General features: G+C 59.1%; 1 protein-coding gene across 1 annotated transcript in view; it reads left to right on the top strand.

Annotated features, from left to right (window-relative positions):
• Positions 1 to 16,545, top strand: part of SEMA6B (semaphorin 6B) — a 92,532-nt gene that overhangs the window by 52,746 nt on the left and 23,241 nt on the right. The window contains exons 2-5 of the mRNA XM_077841934.1: positions 5,271 to 5,404; positions 6,182 to 6,311; positions 14,932 to 14,992; positions 15,499 to 15,561. Coding sequence (XP_077698060.1) covers positions 5,302 to 5,404; positions 6,182 to 6,311; positions 14,932 to 14,992; positions 15,499 to 15,561 — 357 coding nt within the window. The 5' untranslated portion in view covers positions 5,271 to 5,301. The remainder of the gene's footprint in view (positions 1 to 5,270; positions 5,405 to 6,181; positions 6,312 to 14,931; positions 14,993 to 15,498; positions 15,562 to 16,545) is intronic.

Raw genomic sequence — 16,545 nt, 5'->3', positions numbered from 1 at the left:
GGCAGTGGGTTGTGTCACGGGGCGTTGTGTAGGCGTCTGGGCAGTGGGTTGTGTCACGGGGCGTTGTGTTGGGGTCTCGGCAGTGGGTTGTGTCACGGGGCGTTGTGTTGGGGTCTGGGCAGTGGGTTGTGTCACGGGGCGTTGTGTAGGGGTCTGGGCGGTGGGTTGTGTCACAGGGGGCGTTGTGTAGGGGTCTCGGCGGTGGGTTGTGTCACGGGGCGTTGTGTTGGGGTCTGGACAGTGGGTTGTGTCACGGGGCGTTGTGTTGGGGTCTGGGCAGTGGGTTGTGTCACAGGGGGCGTTGTGTTGGGGTCTGGGCAGTGGGTTGTGTCACAGGGGGCGTTGTGTTGGGGTCTCGGCAGAGGGTTGTATCACAGGGGGCGTTGTGTTGGGGTCTCGGCAGAGGGTTGTGTCACGGGGCGTTGTGTTGTGGTCTGGGCAGTGGGTTGTGTTGGGGTCTCGGCAGTGGGTTGTGTCACGGGGGGGTTGTGTTGGGGTCTGGGCAGTGGGTTGTGTCACGGGGCGTTGTGTTGGGGTCTCGGCAGTGGGTTGTGTCACGGGACGTTGTGTTGGGGTCTGGGCAGTGGGTTGTGTTGGGGTCTTGGCAGTGGGTTGTGTCACAGGGGGCGTTGTGTTGGGGTCTGGGCAGTGGGTTGTGTCACAGGGGGCGTTGTGTTGGGGTCTGGGCAGTGGGTTGTGTCACAGGGGGTGTTGTGTTGGGGTCTGGGCAGTGGGTTGTGTCACGGGGCGTTGTGTTGGGGTCTCGGCAGTGGGTTGTGTCACGGGGTGTTGTGTTGGGGTCTGGGCAGTGGGTTATGTTGGGGTCTGGGCAGTGGGTTGTGTCACACGGGGCGTTGTGTTGGGGTCTGGGCAGTGGGTTGTGTCACGGGGCGTTGTGTTGGGGTCTGGGCAGTGGGTTGTGTCACACGGGGCGTTGTGTTGGGGTCTGGGCAGTGGGTTGTGTCACGGGGCGTTGTGTTGGGGTCTGGGCAGTGGGTTGTGTCACAGGGGGCATTGTGTTGGGGTCTGGGCAGTGGGTTGTGTCACGGGGCGTTGTGTTGGGGTCTCGGCAGTGGGTTGTATCACAGGGGGCGTTGTGTTGGGGTCTGGGCAGTGGGTTGTGTCACGGGGCGTTGTGTTGGGGTCTCGGCAGTGGGTTGTGTCACGGGGTGTTGTGTTGGGGTCTGGGCAGTGGGTTATGTTGGGGTCTGGGCAGTGGGTTGTGTCACGGGGCGTTGTGTTGGGGTCTCGGCAGTGGGTTGTGTCACACGGGGCGTTGTGTTGGGGTCTGGGCAGTGGGTTGTGTCACAGGGGGCGTTGTGTTGGGGTCTCGGCAGTGGGTTGTGTCACGGGGCGTTGTGTTGGGGTCTCGGCAGTGGGTTGTGTCACACGGGGCGTTGTGTTGGGGTCTCGGCAGTGGGTTGTGTCACACGGGGCGTTGTGTTGGGGTCTGGGCAGTGGGTTGTGTCACAGGGGGCGTTGTGTTGGGGTCTGGGCAGTGGGTTGTGTCACGGGGCGTTGTGTTGGGGTCTCGGCAGTGGGTTGTGTCACGGGGTGTTGTGTTGGGGTCTGGGCAGTGGGTTATGTTGGGGTCTGGGCAGTGGGTTGTGTCACACGGGGCGTTGTGTTGGGGTCTGGGCAGTGGGTTGTGTCACGGGGCGTTGTGTTGGGGTCTGGGCAGTGGGTTGTGTCACACGGGGCGTTGTGTTGGGGTCTGGGCAGTGGGTTGTGTCACGGGGCGTTGTGTTGGGGTCTGGGCAGTGGGTTGTGTCACAGGGGGCATTGTGTTGGGGTCTGGGCAGTGAGTTGTGTCACGGGGCGTTGTGTTGGGGTCTCGGCAGTGGGTTGTATCACAGGGGGCGTTGTGTTGGGGTCTGGGCAGTGGGTTGTGTCACGGGGCGTTGTGTTGGGGTCTCGGCAGTGGGTTGTGTCACGGGGTGTTGTGTTGGGGTCTGGGCAGTGGGTTATGTTGGGGTCTGGGCAGTGGGTTGTGTCACGGGGCGTTGTGTTGGGGTCTCGGCAGTGGGTTGTGTCACACGGGGCGTTGTGTTGGGGTCTGGGCAGTGGGTTGTGTCACAGGGGGCGTTGTGTTGGGGTCTCGGCAGTGGGTTGTGTCACGGGGCGTTGTGTTGGGGTCTCGGCAGTGGGTTGTGTCACACGGGGCGTTGTGTTGGGGTCTCGGCAGTGGGTTGTGTCACACGGGGCGTTGTGTTGGGGTCTCGGCAGTGGGTTGTGTCACACGGGGCGTTGTGTTGGGGTCTGGGCAGTGGGTTGTGTCACAGGGGGCGTTGTGTTGGGGTCTGGGCAGTGGGTTGTGTTGGGGTCTCGGCAGTGGGTTGTGTCACGGGGCGTTGTGTTGGGGTCTGGGCAGTGGGTTGTGTCACAGGGGGTGTTGTGTTGGGGTCTGGGCAGTGGGTTGTGTCACAGGGCGTTGTGTAGGGGTCTCGGCAGTGGGTTGTGTCACACGGGGCGTTGTGTTGGGGTCTGGGCAGTGGGTTGTGTCACGGGGCGTTGTGTTGGGGTCTGGGCAGTGGGTTCTGTTTGGGTCTCGGCAGTGGGTTGTGTCACGGGGCGTTGTGTTGGGGTCTCGGCAGTGGGTTGTGTCATGGGGCGTTGTGTTGGGGTCTCGGCAGTGGGTTGTGTCACAGGGGGTGTTGTGTTGGGGTCTGGGCAGTGGGTTGTGTCACACGGGGCGTTGTGTTGGGGTCTGGGCAGTGGGTTGTGTCACGGGGCGTTGTGTTGGGGTCTGGGCAGTGGGTTCTGTTTGGGTCTCGGCAGTGGGTTGTGTCACGGGGCGTTGTGTTGGGGTCTCGGCAGTGGGTTGTGTTGGGGTCTCGGCAGTGGGTTGTGTCATGGGGCGTTGTGTTGGGGTCTCGGCAGTGGGTTGTGTTGGGGGGAAGGGAGGTTGCGTGGCTGTCCCCGTGCGCTGCCCGTCTCTGTCACTCACCTACAAGGACCTAGGGGTGACAGTGGACGAGAAGCTGGATATGAGTCAGCAGTGTGCCCTTGTTGCCAAGAAGGCCAATGGCATTTTGGGATGTGTAAGTAGGGGCATAGCGAGCAGATCGAGGGACGTGATCGTCCCCCTCTATTCGACATTGGTGAGGCCTCATCTGGAGTACTGTGTCCAGTTTTGGGCCCCACACTACAAGAAGGATGTGGATAAATTGGAGAGAGTCCAGCGAAGGGCAACAAAAATGATTAGGGGACTGGAACACATGACTTATGAGGAGAGGCTGAGGGAGCTGGGATTGTTTAGCCTGCAGAAGAGAAGAATGAGGGGGGATTTGCTAGTTGCTTTCAACTACGTGAAAGGGGGTTCTAAAGAGGATGGATCTAGACTGTTCTCAGTGGTAGCAGATGACAGAACGAGGAGTAATGGTCTCAAGTTGCAGTGGGGGAGGTTTAGATTGGATATTAGGAAAAACTTTTTCACTAAGAGGGTGGTGAAACACTGGAATGCGTTACCTAGGGAGGTGGTAGAATCTCCTTCCTTAGAAGTTTTTAAGGTCAGGCTTGACAAAGCCCTGGCTGGGATGATTTAACTGGGAATTGGTCCTGCTTCGAGCAGGGGGTTGGACTAGATGACCTTCAGGGGTCCCTTCCAACCCTGATATTCTATGATTCTATGATTCTATGTTGATTTATGCCACTGAAATGTTTGAGCAAAGTCTAAAATGACCCCTGCTTAGTGCCTGGGTGGGAGAACACTAGGGCCTTGGCAACCCAGCCAGAGCTTCCCCCTGAATCCCCAAACCCAGAGAGACCCTCCCGCGACACTGGGGAGCACAGGGAGGGGGAGGCAGGGGAGGCTTTTCGAGCCACCTGCACGGGGTTCGCGTTCCCTGGTGCTGGCTGACCAGTGGCTCCGGACTCCTTGTGCTCAGTTCTGATCCAGCCCCAGGGGGTGAGGGTCACACTTGTGCACATGGAGGTGCCTGGTGCTCAGGGGAGGAGGCTTCTGCTAGCCAAACCTGGAGGGGCTAGCAGCCTGCGCTGCATGATGAAGGATGCCAGGGAGGAGGCCCCCAGGGCCGTCCGCTCCATGCTGTCTCTGCAAAATCAAATTCTCCTGTTTCCTGTGGTCCTCCTCTGAGCCCATCAATCCTGAGAGAGAGGGATGGGGAGATCGGAGGAGAGGGCTGGGAGCAGAGCAGGGGGTTGGATGACAGAGGAGCAGGGGAGAGAGGGAAGGGGGAAGTGGAGGAGAGGGAAGGAGAGCGAGGGATGGGGGATGGATAGAGGGGGCTGAGCGGGACTTGGAAAGAACAGCGTTTCCCAGCATATATGGGATTCTTTCGTCTGGGAATGACCCACTTTCCTTCACCCTTTAAAGAAACAATCCCCTCCCACCCAGGGCATCCTCCATAGGAAAAAGACAGCAGCTCTTGGCCCCCTGCCCAGTAGCCTCTGCCCCAAGCCCCCTCACCCAGCCCTCGCGGTGCGCCAGGGAGCCTGTGCTCTGGTCTGGGATCAAGGGCCCCGGGAAGAGCAGTGAGTTTCCCAGCCAGGCCTCCAAATGCCCCACCCTCAGTGAGGAGGGTTGGCAGCCAGCCTCAGGCTCCCCCAGGGATGGGACGCTGCTCAGCTGCTGCCAAGAGGGGTGCCTGGCAGTGGGGCTGGTGTTTTGGGAGCACAGGAGTCCGGGATAACAGGGCAGTTCCCAGTCACCACCATTTTGGCACAGAGGGGGAAACTGAGGCATGGAGGGGGTGGGACTTGCCTGGGGTCGCACCATGAGTCAGTGGCAGAACTGGGACTAGAACCCAGGAGTCCTGGCTCCCAAGCCCCCTTGCTCTAACCCCGAGATCACTCCTCTGCCGGAGCTGGGGCTTGAACCCCAGGGTCCCCAGCCCCATGCCGCCTTCCCCTATCCTGGGGACCCAGGCAGGAGCCGAGAGCTCAGTGCAGAAGGGGCCCTCGAACAGTAATGGAGCCGAGTGGGGGTGGGGAGCGTCTGTCTGACTCCCCCTAGCCCCCGCCTCACTGGCCCCCTGGGCAGGGGGAAACCCGAGCCGTGCCCCCACCCCACCCCCTGTGGCGGGCCGTGATGGGGCCAAACAGCTGCTTTCATTAGCGCCTTTGAAACAGAAACGGCCAGACATTCCCTCCCGGTCCCCTTCTCGCCTTTTGGGGGTGGGGAGGGGGTGTACAGAGCCGGTGGGGGCAGAAGGGGGGGTTGGTTTTCTCTGCCTGCCCCCTGCTGGCTGCTGACCACCCCTGCGCCCCCTGCCTCTCACACCCCCGTCTCTCTCCTTGTGCCACCGCAGGTGTGAAGGGTGCCCGTCCCTCCTGGAGACCATGACGCCGCCCCGTGCCCTGCTCATCCTGCTGCTGCTGGGGGGGGCGGCCGAGGCCGCGTTCCCGGAAGAGCCCGGGCCCATTAGCCTGGCCCCCGGAGACTGTAAGTGAGGGACTGTGGAAGCGAGGGGGGCCGGGCAAGGAAGAGTTGGGGGGGGGGCACAGTCTGGTGCCAAGCTGGCCCAGAGGGGCCCTCAGCCAACCCTGTGCACCTTTACAGTGCGGGTTCCTCCCCCCCACCGCCCCTCCGGTTTCATGTTGAACATCGGGTCCCATTTCGGGGCAGATGCAGGGGAGCACAGGGGGCTGCCCGGCAGGACGCTGACAGGACAGGGGGCTGCATCGGAGTGCAGGTGGCAGCCGCTCTGGGACGCAGGGGGAAGCTGCCTTGGAGCTCAGGCAGGATGCGTCCGATTGAGCAGGTGGCCCTGGCGTGGGGCGGCTGCGTTGGTACTGGACGGGTGGGGCACTGGCATGCAAGGGGGCCAGTCCTGCTGAGCAGGGAGGAACTGCGCCAGCTGAGTGGGAGAGGGGCGTCCAACTCGGCATGTGGCATGGCAGATACATTGGCATGCCAGTGGGGGTTGCTTTGCAGGTCATTGGCAGAGCGAGGGGCGGGTGGGAGGCTATTCCAAGCCAAAGATGGGGGTGCCTTCAGGTCGGGATTGGGGGGCATCGGCAGAGCTGGGGGGCAGAGCCTCGCTCCTGACCAGTCAATCAAACCGATTTGATGGGAGAGAACCCCTGGCTCAGCTGGGGCTGCAGAACTCAGCTCACCCCTGATCTGGGCAGGATTGGCGCAGTGGGTCCAGGGGCGGGGAGGGCAGCGCGGGGGTGCTGTTGAAGAGGGGAGCTAGCGGGCGCTGCTGTCCCCTGGCAGATGTGAAGCACTACTCGGTGTTCGTGGGCAGCGGGCTGAGCCGTTTCTCCAGCCTGGATGGCAGCGGGGCGGAGCAACTCCACATCCAGCGCATGTTGAAGGTCAACAGGACTCTGTACGTCGGCGACAGGTAACGCACTCCACTCCGGGCTGGGCACCCCCCTCGGACGGGGGCCCACGCCCCAGAGATCTCTGGCCCTCCCCAAGATACAAAACACAGCGAAGAGAAGAGTTCCAGGGAGCCAGGGCAAGAAATGGGGGAGCAGCACAGGAAGGAGGAGAGGGATCGGAGGTGTGTGTGAAAGGGGATTGGGAGGGTCAGGGGAGCAGTAGAAGATTTGGGTGCAGATGGAATTAGGGGGCTGGGGGGTGAAGTGGGGGCAAGAGGAGATCTCTGTGCTCCCAGCTGTCCTTTCTCCTTCCTCCTCCTCCTTTCCTGCAGGCTGATGTGGTGGAGGGGTAGGGGGAGACCCAGAGGACCAGGAGGTGAGGCCAGGGGGGAGGGCATGGGACAGGTCGGGGGGTGAGTCCCAAACAGGCAGAACCTGGGGAGGTTGCACCCTGCCAGATCGCCATAGCAACCCGCAGCCTACGGGAAGAGAGGGGGAAAGAGGATGCTGGTGAGAGTGGAGGATGGGCTGAGGTCCCCCGGAGATGGGGTCCAGCCCCCCATGTGGTAATGGAGATGGGGGTGCAGTGCTCCATTGACGCTAATGCTCCCCCCGTGAGTCATTAATGGGCCTCTGCTGTCTGGACCTCCAAAAAGGGGTGCCCCGATTGTTGGTTCTGACCTGCTGTCCTCTGTCTTCTCCCTTCACAGAGAGGACCCCAAAACCTGCATCTCGCACACCCCACCATGTGACTCTCCTCCCCTCGCATGGGGGCCCCCATATGAGTCTCACAGCTCTGTGACCCCTTCCCTCACAGGGGGACCCTAATATGTGGCTCACTGTTCTGTGACCCCTCCCTTGTAAAGGCTGAAAGCCAGTTCTGAGTATACAACTTTATCTGTTATGGCTCAATCGTGACTTTGAACTGGGCTTTCCATCTCAGTAGCTGGTCAATGAAACACACAACTATCGTTTGTAAACACAGCGGCGAATCTGCAATTCTGGGCTTTGTGTGTTGGCTAGATGAACACGATTTGTTGGGGAAGAGTCAACATGGTTTTTGTAAAGGGAAATCATACCTCACCAATCTACTAGAATTCTTTGAGGGGGTCAACAAGCATGTGGACAAGAGTGATCCAGTGGATATAGTGTACTTTTGATCTTCAGAAAGCCTTTGACGAGGTCCCTCACCAACGGCTCTTAAGCACAGTAAGCTGTCATGGGATAACAGGGAAAGTCTTCTCATGGATCAGTAACTGGTTTAAAGGCAGGAAACAAAGGGTAGGAATAAATGGTCAGTTTCAGAATGGAGAGAGGTAAATGGTGGTGTCCCCCAGGGGTCTGTCCTGGGCCCTGGGCTGTTCAACATATTCATCAATGATCTGGAAAAAGGGGTAAACAGGGAAGTGGCAAAATTTGCAGTTGATACAAAATTACTCAGGGTAGTTAAGACCAAAGCAGACTGCAAAGAGTTACAAAGGGATCTCACAAAACTGGGTGACTGGGCAACAAAATGGCAGATGAAATTCAATGGTGCTAAATGCAAAGTAATGCAAGTTGGAAAACATAATCTCAACTATACATACAAAATGATGGGGTCTAAATTAGCTGTTACCACTCAAGAGATGTTGGAGTCATTGTGGATGGTTCTCTGAAAATATCCATTCAATGTGCAGCGGCAGTCAACAAAGCAAACAGAATGTTGGGAATCATTAAGAAAGGGAGAGATAATAGGACAGAAAATATCATACTGCCTCTATATAAATCCATGGTACGTGCACACCTTGAATACTATGTGCAGATCTGGTCACCCCATCCCAAAAAAGATATTTTGGAGTTGGAAAAGGTCCAGAGAAGTGCAACAACAATGATTAGGGGGATGGAACAGCTTCCGTATGAGGAGAGATTAGTAAAACTGGGATTCTTCAGCTTGGAAAAGAGGCGGGGGAGGGGGGGGGGATATGATCGAGGTCTATAAAATCATGACTGGCGTGGAGAAAGGACATAAGGAAGTGTTATTTACTCTTTCTCATAACACAAGAACTAGGGGTCACCAAATGAAATGAATAGGCAACAGGTTTAACACGAACAAAAGGAAGTATTTTGTCACCCAATGCATAGTCAGCCTGTTGAACTCTTTACCAGAGGATGTTGTGAAGGCCAAGACTATAACAGGGTTCAAAAAAGAACTAGATAAGTTCCTGGAGGATAGGTCCATCAATGGCTATTAGCCAGGATGGGCAGGGATGGTGTCTCTAACCTCTGTTTGCCAGGAGCTGGGAATGGGCAACTGGGGGTGGATCACATGATGATTCCCCGTTCTGTTCATTCCCTCTGGGGGCACCTGGCATTGGCCACTGTCGGAAGACGGGACACTGGGCTAGATGGACCATTGGTCTGACCCAGTGTGGCTGTTCTTATGGTAGAAACACAGCGTCCCTGCTTCACCTGAGCCACCCTGATGGGAGAGAGCAGAGGACCGTGATTACTGCATTAGTGTTGGTAGCACCCAGACTCCCTGCCACAGGTCTCTGTGTAAAGCAGGGGTCTCAAACACGCGGCCCGAGGGGTTATTTTCTGCAGCCCGCCAAGCTCCCCGCACCCCCAGAGTTATTTCCTGTGGCCCACCAGGCTCCCCTCCCCCGCTCCCCTTCCCCCCCCCCCAGCGTGCTGTGTCCCTGCTCCTCTGCCTACCTGCAGGCGCTTCCCACTGCCAAACAGCTGTTTGGCGGCGCTTTGTGCTTTCCAGGAGGGAGGGGAGGAGCGGGGAGCTGCGTGCTCAGGGGAGCAGTCAGAGAAGAGGTGGGGCAGGGGCGGGGATTTGGGGAAGGGTTGAAATGGGGGCAGGGCGGGGCAGGGGTGGGAAGAGGCGGGGCAGGGGCGGGGCCTCATGGAAGGGGTGAACTGGGACAGGCGGGTGTCAGTGATGCGGCCCTCAGGCCAATGTACTAGTCCTCATGTGGCTCTCGTGGTGATTCGAGTTTGAGATCCCCGGTGTAAAGAGAGGCCATATCCACGGACGGCCATTGACCCACCGCCTTGGTTTCACGACTGGCCTTTGGTAGCCAGGCTCACCCTTCAGCCCCGCGGAGCCATGGCGGCCAGTGCAATTTCAAGCCCATCCCAGTCTGAGCCCTGATCAGGAGGCTGCCTCATACAACTGCGGCTGCAGCCGTCAGCTTGGCCAGCAGTGGGGTGTGGGACTGACTGGGCCCTAGAGGCTGATGTCTCTAGGGCAGAGTTGTGGCATGGTGGCCAGGCAGTTAGTTGAGGGGAATCTTGCCCTGCTGCTGCCCAAACTGCACCCAAGCTGGATAAACAGAGATCTAGTTGCCGGGGCACTCAGTCATTGCAGCAAACACAACCTACGGAGATCTAGAATGCAGCCCGTGGTCCCAGCATGCAATGCTCCGCCTAGACCTGAGTGGGTGGTGTGAGCCCCAGAGTCTACAGGTCCCAGCATGCAGTGCTCCGCCTAGACCTGAGCGGGTGGTGTGAGCCCCAGAGTCTACAGGTCCCAGCATGCAATGCTCCGCCTAGACCTGAGTGGGCAGTGTGAGCCCCAGAGTATACAGGTCCCAGCATGCAATGCTCCGCCTAGACCTGAGTGGGTGGTGTAAGCCCCAGAGTCTACAGGTCCCAGCATGCAGTGCTCCGCCTAGACCTGAGCGGGTGGTGTGAGCCCCAGAGTCTACAGGTCCCAGCATGCAATGCTCCGCCTAGACCTGAGTGGGCAGTGTGAGCCCCAGAGTATACAGGTCCCAGCATGCAGTGCTCCGCCTAGACCTGAGCGGGCGGTGTGAGCCCCAGAGTCTACAGGTCCCAGCATGCAGTGCTCCGCCTAGACCTGAGCGGGTGGTGTGAGCCCCAGAGTCTACAGGTCCCAGCATGCAATGCTCCGCCTAGACCTGAGCGGGAGGTGCGAGCCCCAGAGTCTACAGGTCCCAGCATGCAATGCTCCGCCTAGACCTGAGCGGGAGGTGCGAGCCCCAGAGTCTACAGGTCCCAGCATGCAATGCTCCGCCTAGACCTGAGCGGGCAGTGTGAGCCCCAGAGTCTACAGGTCCCAGCATGCAGTGCTCCGCCTAGACCTGAGCGGGTGGTGTGAGCCCCAGAGTCTACAGGTCCCAGCATGCAGTGCTCCGCCTAGACCTGAGCGGGTGGTGTGAGCCCCAGAGTCTACAGGTCCCAGCATGCAATGCTCCGCCTAGACCTGAGCGGGAGGTGCGAGCCCCAGAGTCTACAGGTCCCAGCATGCAATGCTCCGCCTAGACCTGAGCGGGCAGTGTGAGCCCCAGAGTATACAGGTCCCAGCATGCAGTGCTCCGCCTAGACCTGAGCGGGTGGTGTGAGCCCCAGAGTCTACAGGTCCCAGCATGCAGTGCTCCGCCTAGACCTGAGCGGGTGGTGTGAGCCCCAGAGTCTACAGGTCCCAGCATGCAGTGCTCCGCCTAGACCTGAGTGGGTGGTGTGTGCCCCAGCAATGACAGGTCCCAGCATGCAATGCTCTGCCTAGACCTGAGCGGGAGGTGTGAGCCCCAGAGTCTACAGGTCCCAGCATGCAATGCTCCGCCTAGACGTGAGCAGGAGGTGCGAGCCCCAGAGTCTACAGGTCCCAGCATGCAATGCTCCGCCTAGACCTGAGTGGGTGGTGTGTGCCCCAGCAATGACAGGTCCCAGCATGCAATGCTCCACCTAGACCTCAGCAGGAGGTGTGAGCCCCAGAATCTGCAGGTCCCAGCATGCAATGCTCCGTATAGATCTGAGAGGCTTTTCTGCTCAGATTGAGCAATGCATGCTGGGAACTGTAGTTTCTGTAGGCTGCATCTGTGTTAAAACAGGAGGGCTACATCACGTTCCACTAAAGTAGACAGCCCTGGGCCCTGCCCAGCATATCCCTTGGCTGGGCAACGTTTGGGCCCCCCCTGCCGGCCAGTGCCGAGAAGGGAATGCTTTCCAGGCACTTTGTTGTCTGGGGGCTTTGTGCCGGGCCACCAGCCCAGGAGCATTGGAACACAAATGAATATAAATGCATATTTAACTTGTTCATTCATTAGCCCAAAAGTATCAGTTTTTGCCATCCCAGTTTAATTGAGATGAATAAAAACAGAGCTGGCCACTCGGAGCATAAATTACCCACTCACCGATCGGCTCCATGAATCATAATTTTGCTTCAGCCCTTACACACCGGCAGCTGCACTTAGAGGTGAACTTTTCACATCCAAGGCTGCCACTTAACTGCACCGATTATGGTGGAAACCAGCCCCGTAAATCAGCATAAAAAGCCAGATTGAGAAACAAATTGCCAGCGAGAGCAGCGTGATTTCCCCCAGAGCTGTGTCAGGCGGGGCTGGAGCAACGGAGTTGCCACGCGCTTGGGACACTGTGGATGCACAGCCCAAGAGTCATTCACTTTATCCCGTCACTCCACACCCTTCACGTCCTCACCCTTGTGTCCCACCCTGACACCAAGTGGCAGGACCTACTTCCCCCCACTTAGGGTGGGGAGCCCCGGTGGGCCAGCCTGTGCTCCACCCTGGTCCCGCGGCCCGCTGCGGCTATTAGTTGGTGGCTCCTTCGCAGAGCTGTGAGCACGGGTGCGTACCTGGCACGGTTCCCCACCTCCCCCGAAACCTGCCCCTTCTGCTGCAAGAGGGAGACCCTGGCGGGCATTTACATCAAGGGCGCCAGTTGCAGGCCTTCTTCTGGCTCCTCCACAGCCTCCTTCTCTTCCGGTTCTAGCTGCACTTTTCCTCCTAATTTATGCACACCCCGTCCGTGGCCCCACGAAGTCACAAGACCTCCTCGTCAGCCTCCTCCGGGCGCTGGTCAAGGTGGCCGTCCACCGTACCAGGAGGAGGAAGTTGGATTGGGGGGAGGGGAGGGATCTTTCCTCAAGTCACGTCTCCGAGCGGCGTTCCTCTGGGCCATGTCCCCTGGCTCCCTGGCCACCTTCGAGGAGCAGAGGGCGCTGACCGGTGTCCCCCTCTGCATCCGTGCGTCTGTCCCTCTCACTTTCACTCCCGACCCTTTTCATTTCATGTCCCCTGGAATGATTTGATTACTGGGTCTGGTGGCTCCCTCACTTAGGCCGTGGGGGCAGGACTTTTAGATGTGGGCGGGCGTCTGCCCATCCCCAGGGATTCCACAGGTGCTATAATAGCCCCCACCCACCCCACCATCTCTCAGTGGCAGGTCACAAGTAGCCAGCCAGTGACTGTAGTCTCTCGACAGATGTAGGTGGCCCACAGTGTGCGCTAAGCTGCCTTAATGGGGCGGGGCCAGTCCCACGTTGCACAGAGCAGGGAGCGATTGCGTCGTGTGGGCAACCTTTGTACAATATTTGTGGCAAATATATAACAGTGGTTGCAACAGTGATCTGTACGGTTACAGATCCTGCCAATAACGCCACAGTGCAGTTGTGCCGTGCAGGGAGTTAGGGGCACAATGGCTGGCGGCGTCGGGGGGACAGGAGCCTCCATCCAGGGCTGTGGTAGCAGCAGGGGCATCCTGTCTCTCGGGGGGGGGGCTGGAGTTAGTAGCACCCCAGGGCTCTCAGCCAGCACAGAGCAGCGTGTCCTCCCAGCCCCCGCACCCCCATCTTCCGCGCCCGCCCCTTCCCCCCGTCGCATGCACCCTTGCAGCAGCCGGCTCGGCAGCATTAAGTGGCCGGGCCCTGATTTGTCACCCAGACCCCATCTCCGAGGAGGCCCCAAACGGGTGTGCGTGACTTGCCCCCTGTTCTCTCCATAGGCTCCTTGTCTGGCACTGGGGGGCGGGAGGCAGGATGAGCAGGGGGTGATGCAGCTTCCTCGGAGAGGGAATTTTCAGCCGCCGGCTCCACATCCCTGATGGGGCTGAGCAGAGTGACCTCGGGGCATCTCCTCCCCACGGCACGCAGGGCCTCTGCCTCTAATGAGGACCTGGCTCTGCTCCTTTGCCAGAGCCCCGGGAGGCAGCAATTAGGGGGAGGTTTCCCAGAGGTTCATTAATGCACCATCACTTGTAATTGATGCAGGAGCCAGGCAGGTGGGGGAAGAGGGGGGGCACTGTGAACCAGCTGTGGGGGGGGATCAGGAGGAGTGGAAGGGGCATGGGGACCGGCTGGGTGCTGGAAGGGGCCGGCATGCAGGACTGGGAGAGGGGCCAAAGGGCAGGAAAGGGGGCAGGGACCAGTGGCGGGGTGGGGGCATTTGGGAAGTGTATAGTAGCCGGTGGTGGAAAGGGGGAGAGAGCTGGAGGGAAAGGTCCCAGGAAGGCATCTCTTTAAAATAGCCGTCAGCTGCGATCCTTAGCTCCACGAGGGAGGCTTGGGACCCAGGGCTCCCCATCTCCCCACCCCACTGGGACCCCTCCTCCCTTCCCTGGTGAAGACCCCTGGTCCCCATGGGGATCCCCCCTCTTGTCCCTGGAGAGGAGCCCAGTGCAGAGCAAGCTGCGGGGGAGAGGGCAGGGGGGGGAATTGTCACGGTGACGGATGGGCCGTAGTGTCTCCCTCCTCAACGGCAGGCGCGTGTCGGTCAGAACACGCTGGCGGGTGGGGGGGCAGGGGAGCCTCCTGAGGCCGGCTCTCTGCCAGCACAGAAGAAGCAGCAGCCATGTCCCTCCGCCCTGCTCTGCGAACCTTCCTCTCACCTAGCCTTGGGTCCCCCCTGCCTCTCCTTGCCCTCTGCACGGACAGCGCCGGCTATGGGGACGTGGCATTGATCAGGCGTGGCGCACGGCGCCCTCCCACCCTGCCTCAGCCCTGGGCTAGTGCCCCGCTGTGCTGCTGACCACCTGGAGCCTGCATGGGCTACATGGCTGGCCCGCTCTGGCAGCTGTGGGCATCCCTTCCTGCTGCCCTGGCATGAGTCTGGGACACAGTACCTGCGGGGGCTGGCGGAACTGGTCCTGCGCTCCCCCAGACCCCGCTGCCCCTTTCCCATCACAGAGACCACGTGCCCGACAGTCGCTCCAGGACGGAGTGGCCAGTGGAGTGCTTGGGAGAAGCTTCCCATGTCAGACGGGGAAAATGCCCTCAACTCGCCAGGGAACCAGCCTGCCCCACCCACCAGGCCTGGCTCTTACACTCATGCATGGGTGTGGGTGTGTGTCAGGGGGTGGGGGAGGAAGGGGTGGTGTGTGGGGAGCATTTTTGTTTGGGGAGTTGGAGTTGTTTAGGAATGTGTGTGTGTGTGTGAGTGAGTCTGTGTGTTAGGACAATCCTAGAGATTGTCATGTGTTTGTGTTTGAGAGGTGTGTTATGAGTGGGTGACTGCTGGTGACCGGTTTGCTGCTTGTGTGTTATGAGTGTGTAGGTTTGTAGGGAGGGGTTGGGAATGAATTGGGGTGCATACAGGGGCGGTTTCATGGGGGGGTGATTCAGGGATGTGTGTTGTGAGTGGGTAGGTTCGTAGGGAGGGGTTGGGAATGAATTGGGGTGTATACAGGGGTGTTTCTTGGGGGAGTGATTCAGGGATGTGTGTTGTGAGTGGGTAGGTCCATGGGGAGGCGTTGAAGATGTTTTTGGGGATGTGTGATGGGGAGCCGGCAGTGTGGGTTGTGGAGTGTTTTGTGTAGGTTGTGTAGAGCTGTATATAACATTCACCCCCATGGCCTAGCACTCTCTCAGGCGCCTGTCCCCCTTCTCCCCCCCAGAGATAACCTGTACCGGGTGAGCCTGGAGCCTGCCACAGCCAGCGAGATGCGCTACCAGCAGGTAAGTGCCAGCCCTTGGCGGCGCTGCAGGTCTCCCCCAGGGGCTGCTAACCCCCAGGGCCGGCTCCCCATGCCTCCGCCGGGGACCAGCCTCACTTATTCATGGGTTCAGAACAAAGCCGCTGCCTTCAAGTGGGAGCCTGAGTGCAGGATCTCTCCAGGCAGCTCCAGGAGCAGGTCACACAGTCCTGGGGGCTCCTAGCAATTAGAAGCCCTGGGCAGGTGTCCGAGGTACAAATGTCAGCCCCAGCCCCTCAGGCCACCACTGGCACGCAGGGGGCAGCATGCCTGGGCCGGTCTCTTCCCTCTGTGCATAGAGATGCTCATGCAGCTCCCAGCAATGCACCAAATGCAGGGAGCTGAGACCCAGCCAACTCATCTCATGATGGCTGCGGTGGGATGGGGCTAACTCGGTGCAGGGGGAGCAGCTGCAGCTACAGCTGCAGGACATCTGGGCCTTTCACTCACCTGAGTCTGACTTGAGTTCCTTGTTGGTTTTATCCCCAGAAATTGACTTGGGGGTCGAACCCACACGACATCAGCATCTGCCGGATGAAGGGGAAGCACGAGGTAAGGGTGCAGCCTGCCCTGCTGCCTGGCCTGCAGGGGCGGGGGCTGGGGGGAAGTGGTGTTTCCCCGGCACATTACCCCAGCTCTCTGTGCCCCCCACTCCTCTCAGGCTAGGACTCCCAAGGTGCTTGCCATTACTCAAAATAGTAGCACCATGCTATGCACACTGGTGCCAGGATTCACGCTCCCAGCTTGGGCGTGCACCAGGATCCACACCCCAGCTCACTAATGCCAGTACACCCACTCCCACAACTGTCCACTGAGCACACTGGCCTTGTTTGGTGCCTTAGCTCTCTGGCCAGCTCCTCCCATTGCCTTCCCGCTCGCTGTGGGGTGGTCAGCGTGGGCCCCACCGTGAGCTGTGTGTGTGTGTCATATTCTCTGCCTTTTAATGCCCTGCAAACATTTGTGTCAAATGTGATTTATTAGATGCTAGTATAATTGGCTTTGTAATTAATTATTTCTGGTCTGTTGATCAGAACAGACACATCTCATAATCGGTAAGAAATCCAATTTCCAGATTCCATTAATGCCTCTTCAGGCTGAAAAAGGCAGAGCACCGGGCTCCCCAGGGAGTGCAGACCGGGTGCCCCGCTGGATCAGAACCCGGGACAGCAGGAGCTCTGGCTCACAATTACAGCCAGGAAGTAGAATAAATCAGCCTTAGCTGAATGGGGCGCTGTCTCATTAAACATCTGAGGGCCAGACTCTGAGCTTCCTTACACCAGTCTGAATCGGGAGTGGATCTCTTCACACACAAAGAATTACTCCAGATCGACATCAGTGTAAGGGACGGGAGAATCTGACCCACAATCTTCCTAAAACATGGGAGGTCGACGGTTTCAGACGTGGGGGTCTGAGAGTGGGATTTTCAAGAGTACCGAATGGAATTTGGCACCCAGTTCCCACAGAATTCCCGTGGCACTTGAGTTCCCAGTTCCCTTAGCCTGCAGCCGCAAATCCGTACCTAGACACCCCCGTACA

Source organism: Eretmochelys imbricata, chromosome 25 (genome assembly GCF_965152235.1).
Source record: "Eretmochelys imbricata isolate rEreImb1 chromosome 25, rEreImb1.hap1, whole genome shotgun sequence".
NCBI classification, from domain to species: Eukaryota; Metazoa; Chordata; order Testudines; family Cheloniidae; genus Eretmochelys; species Eretmochelys imbricata.
Note: the sequence above shows the minus strand (reverse complement) of the source record. Positions and strands in the feature narration are given on the sequence as shown.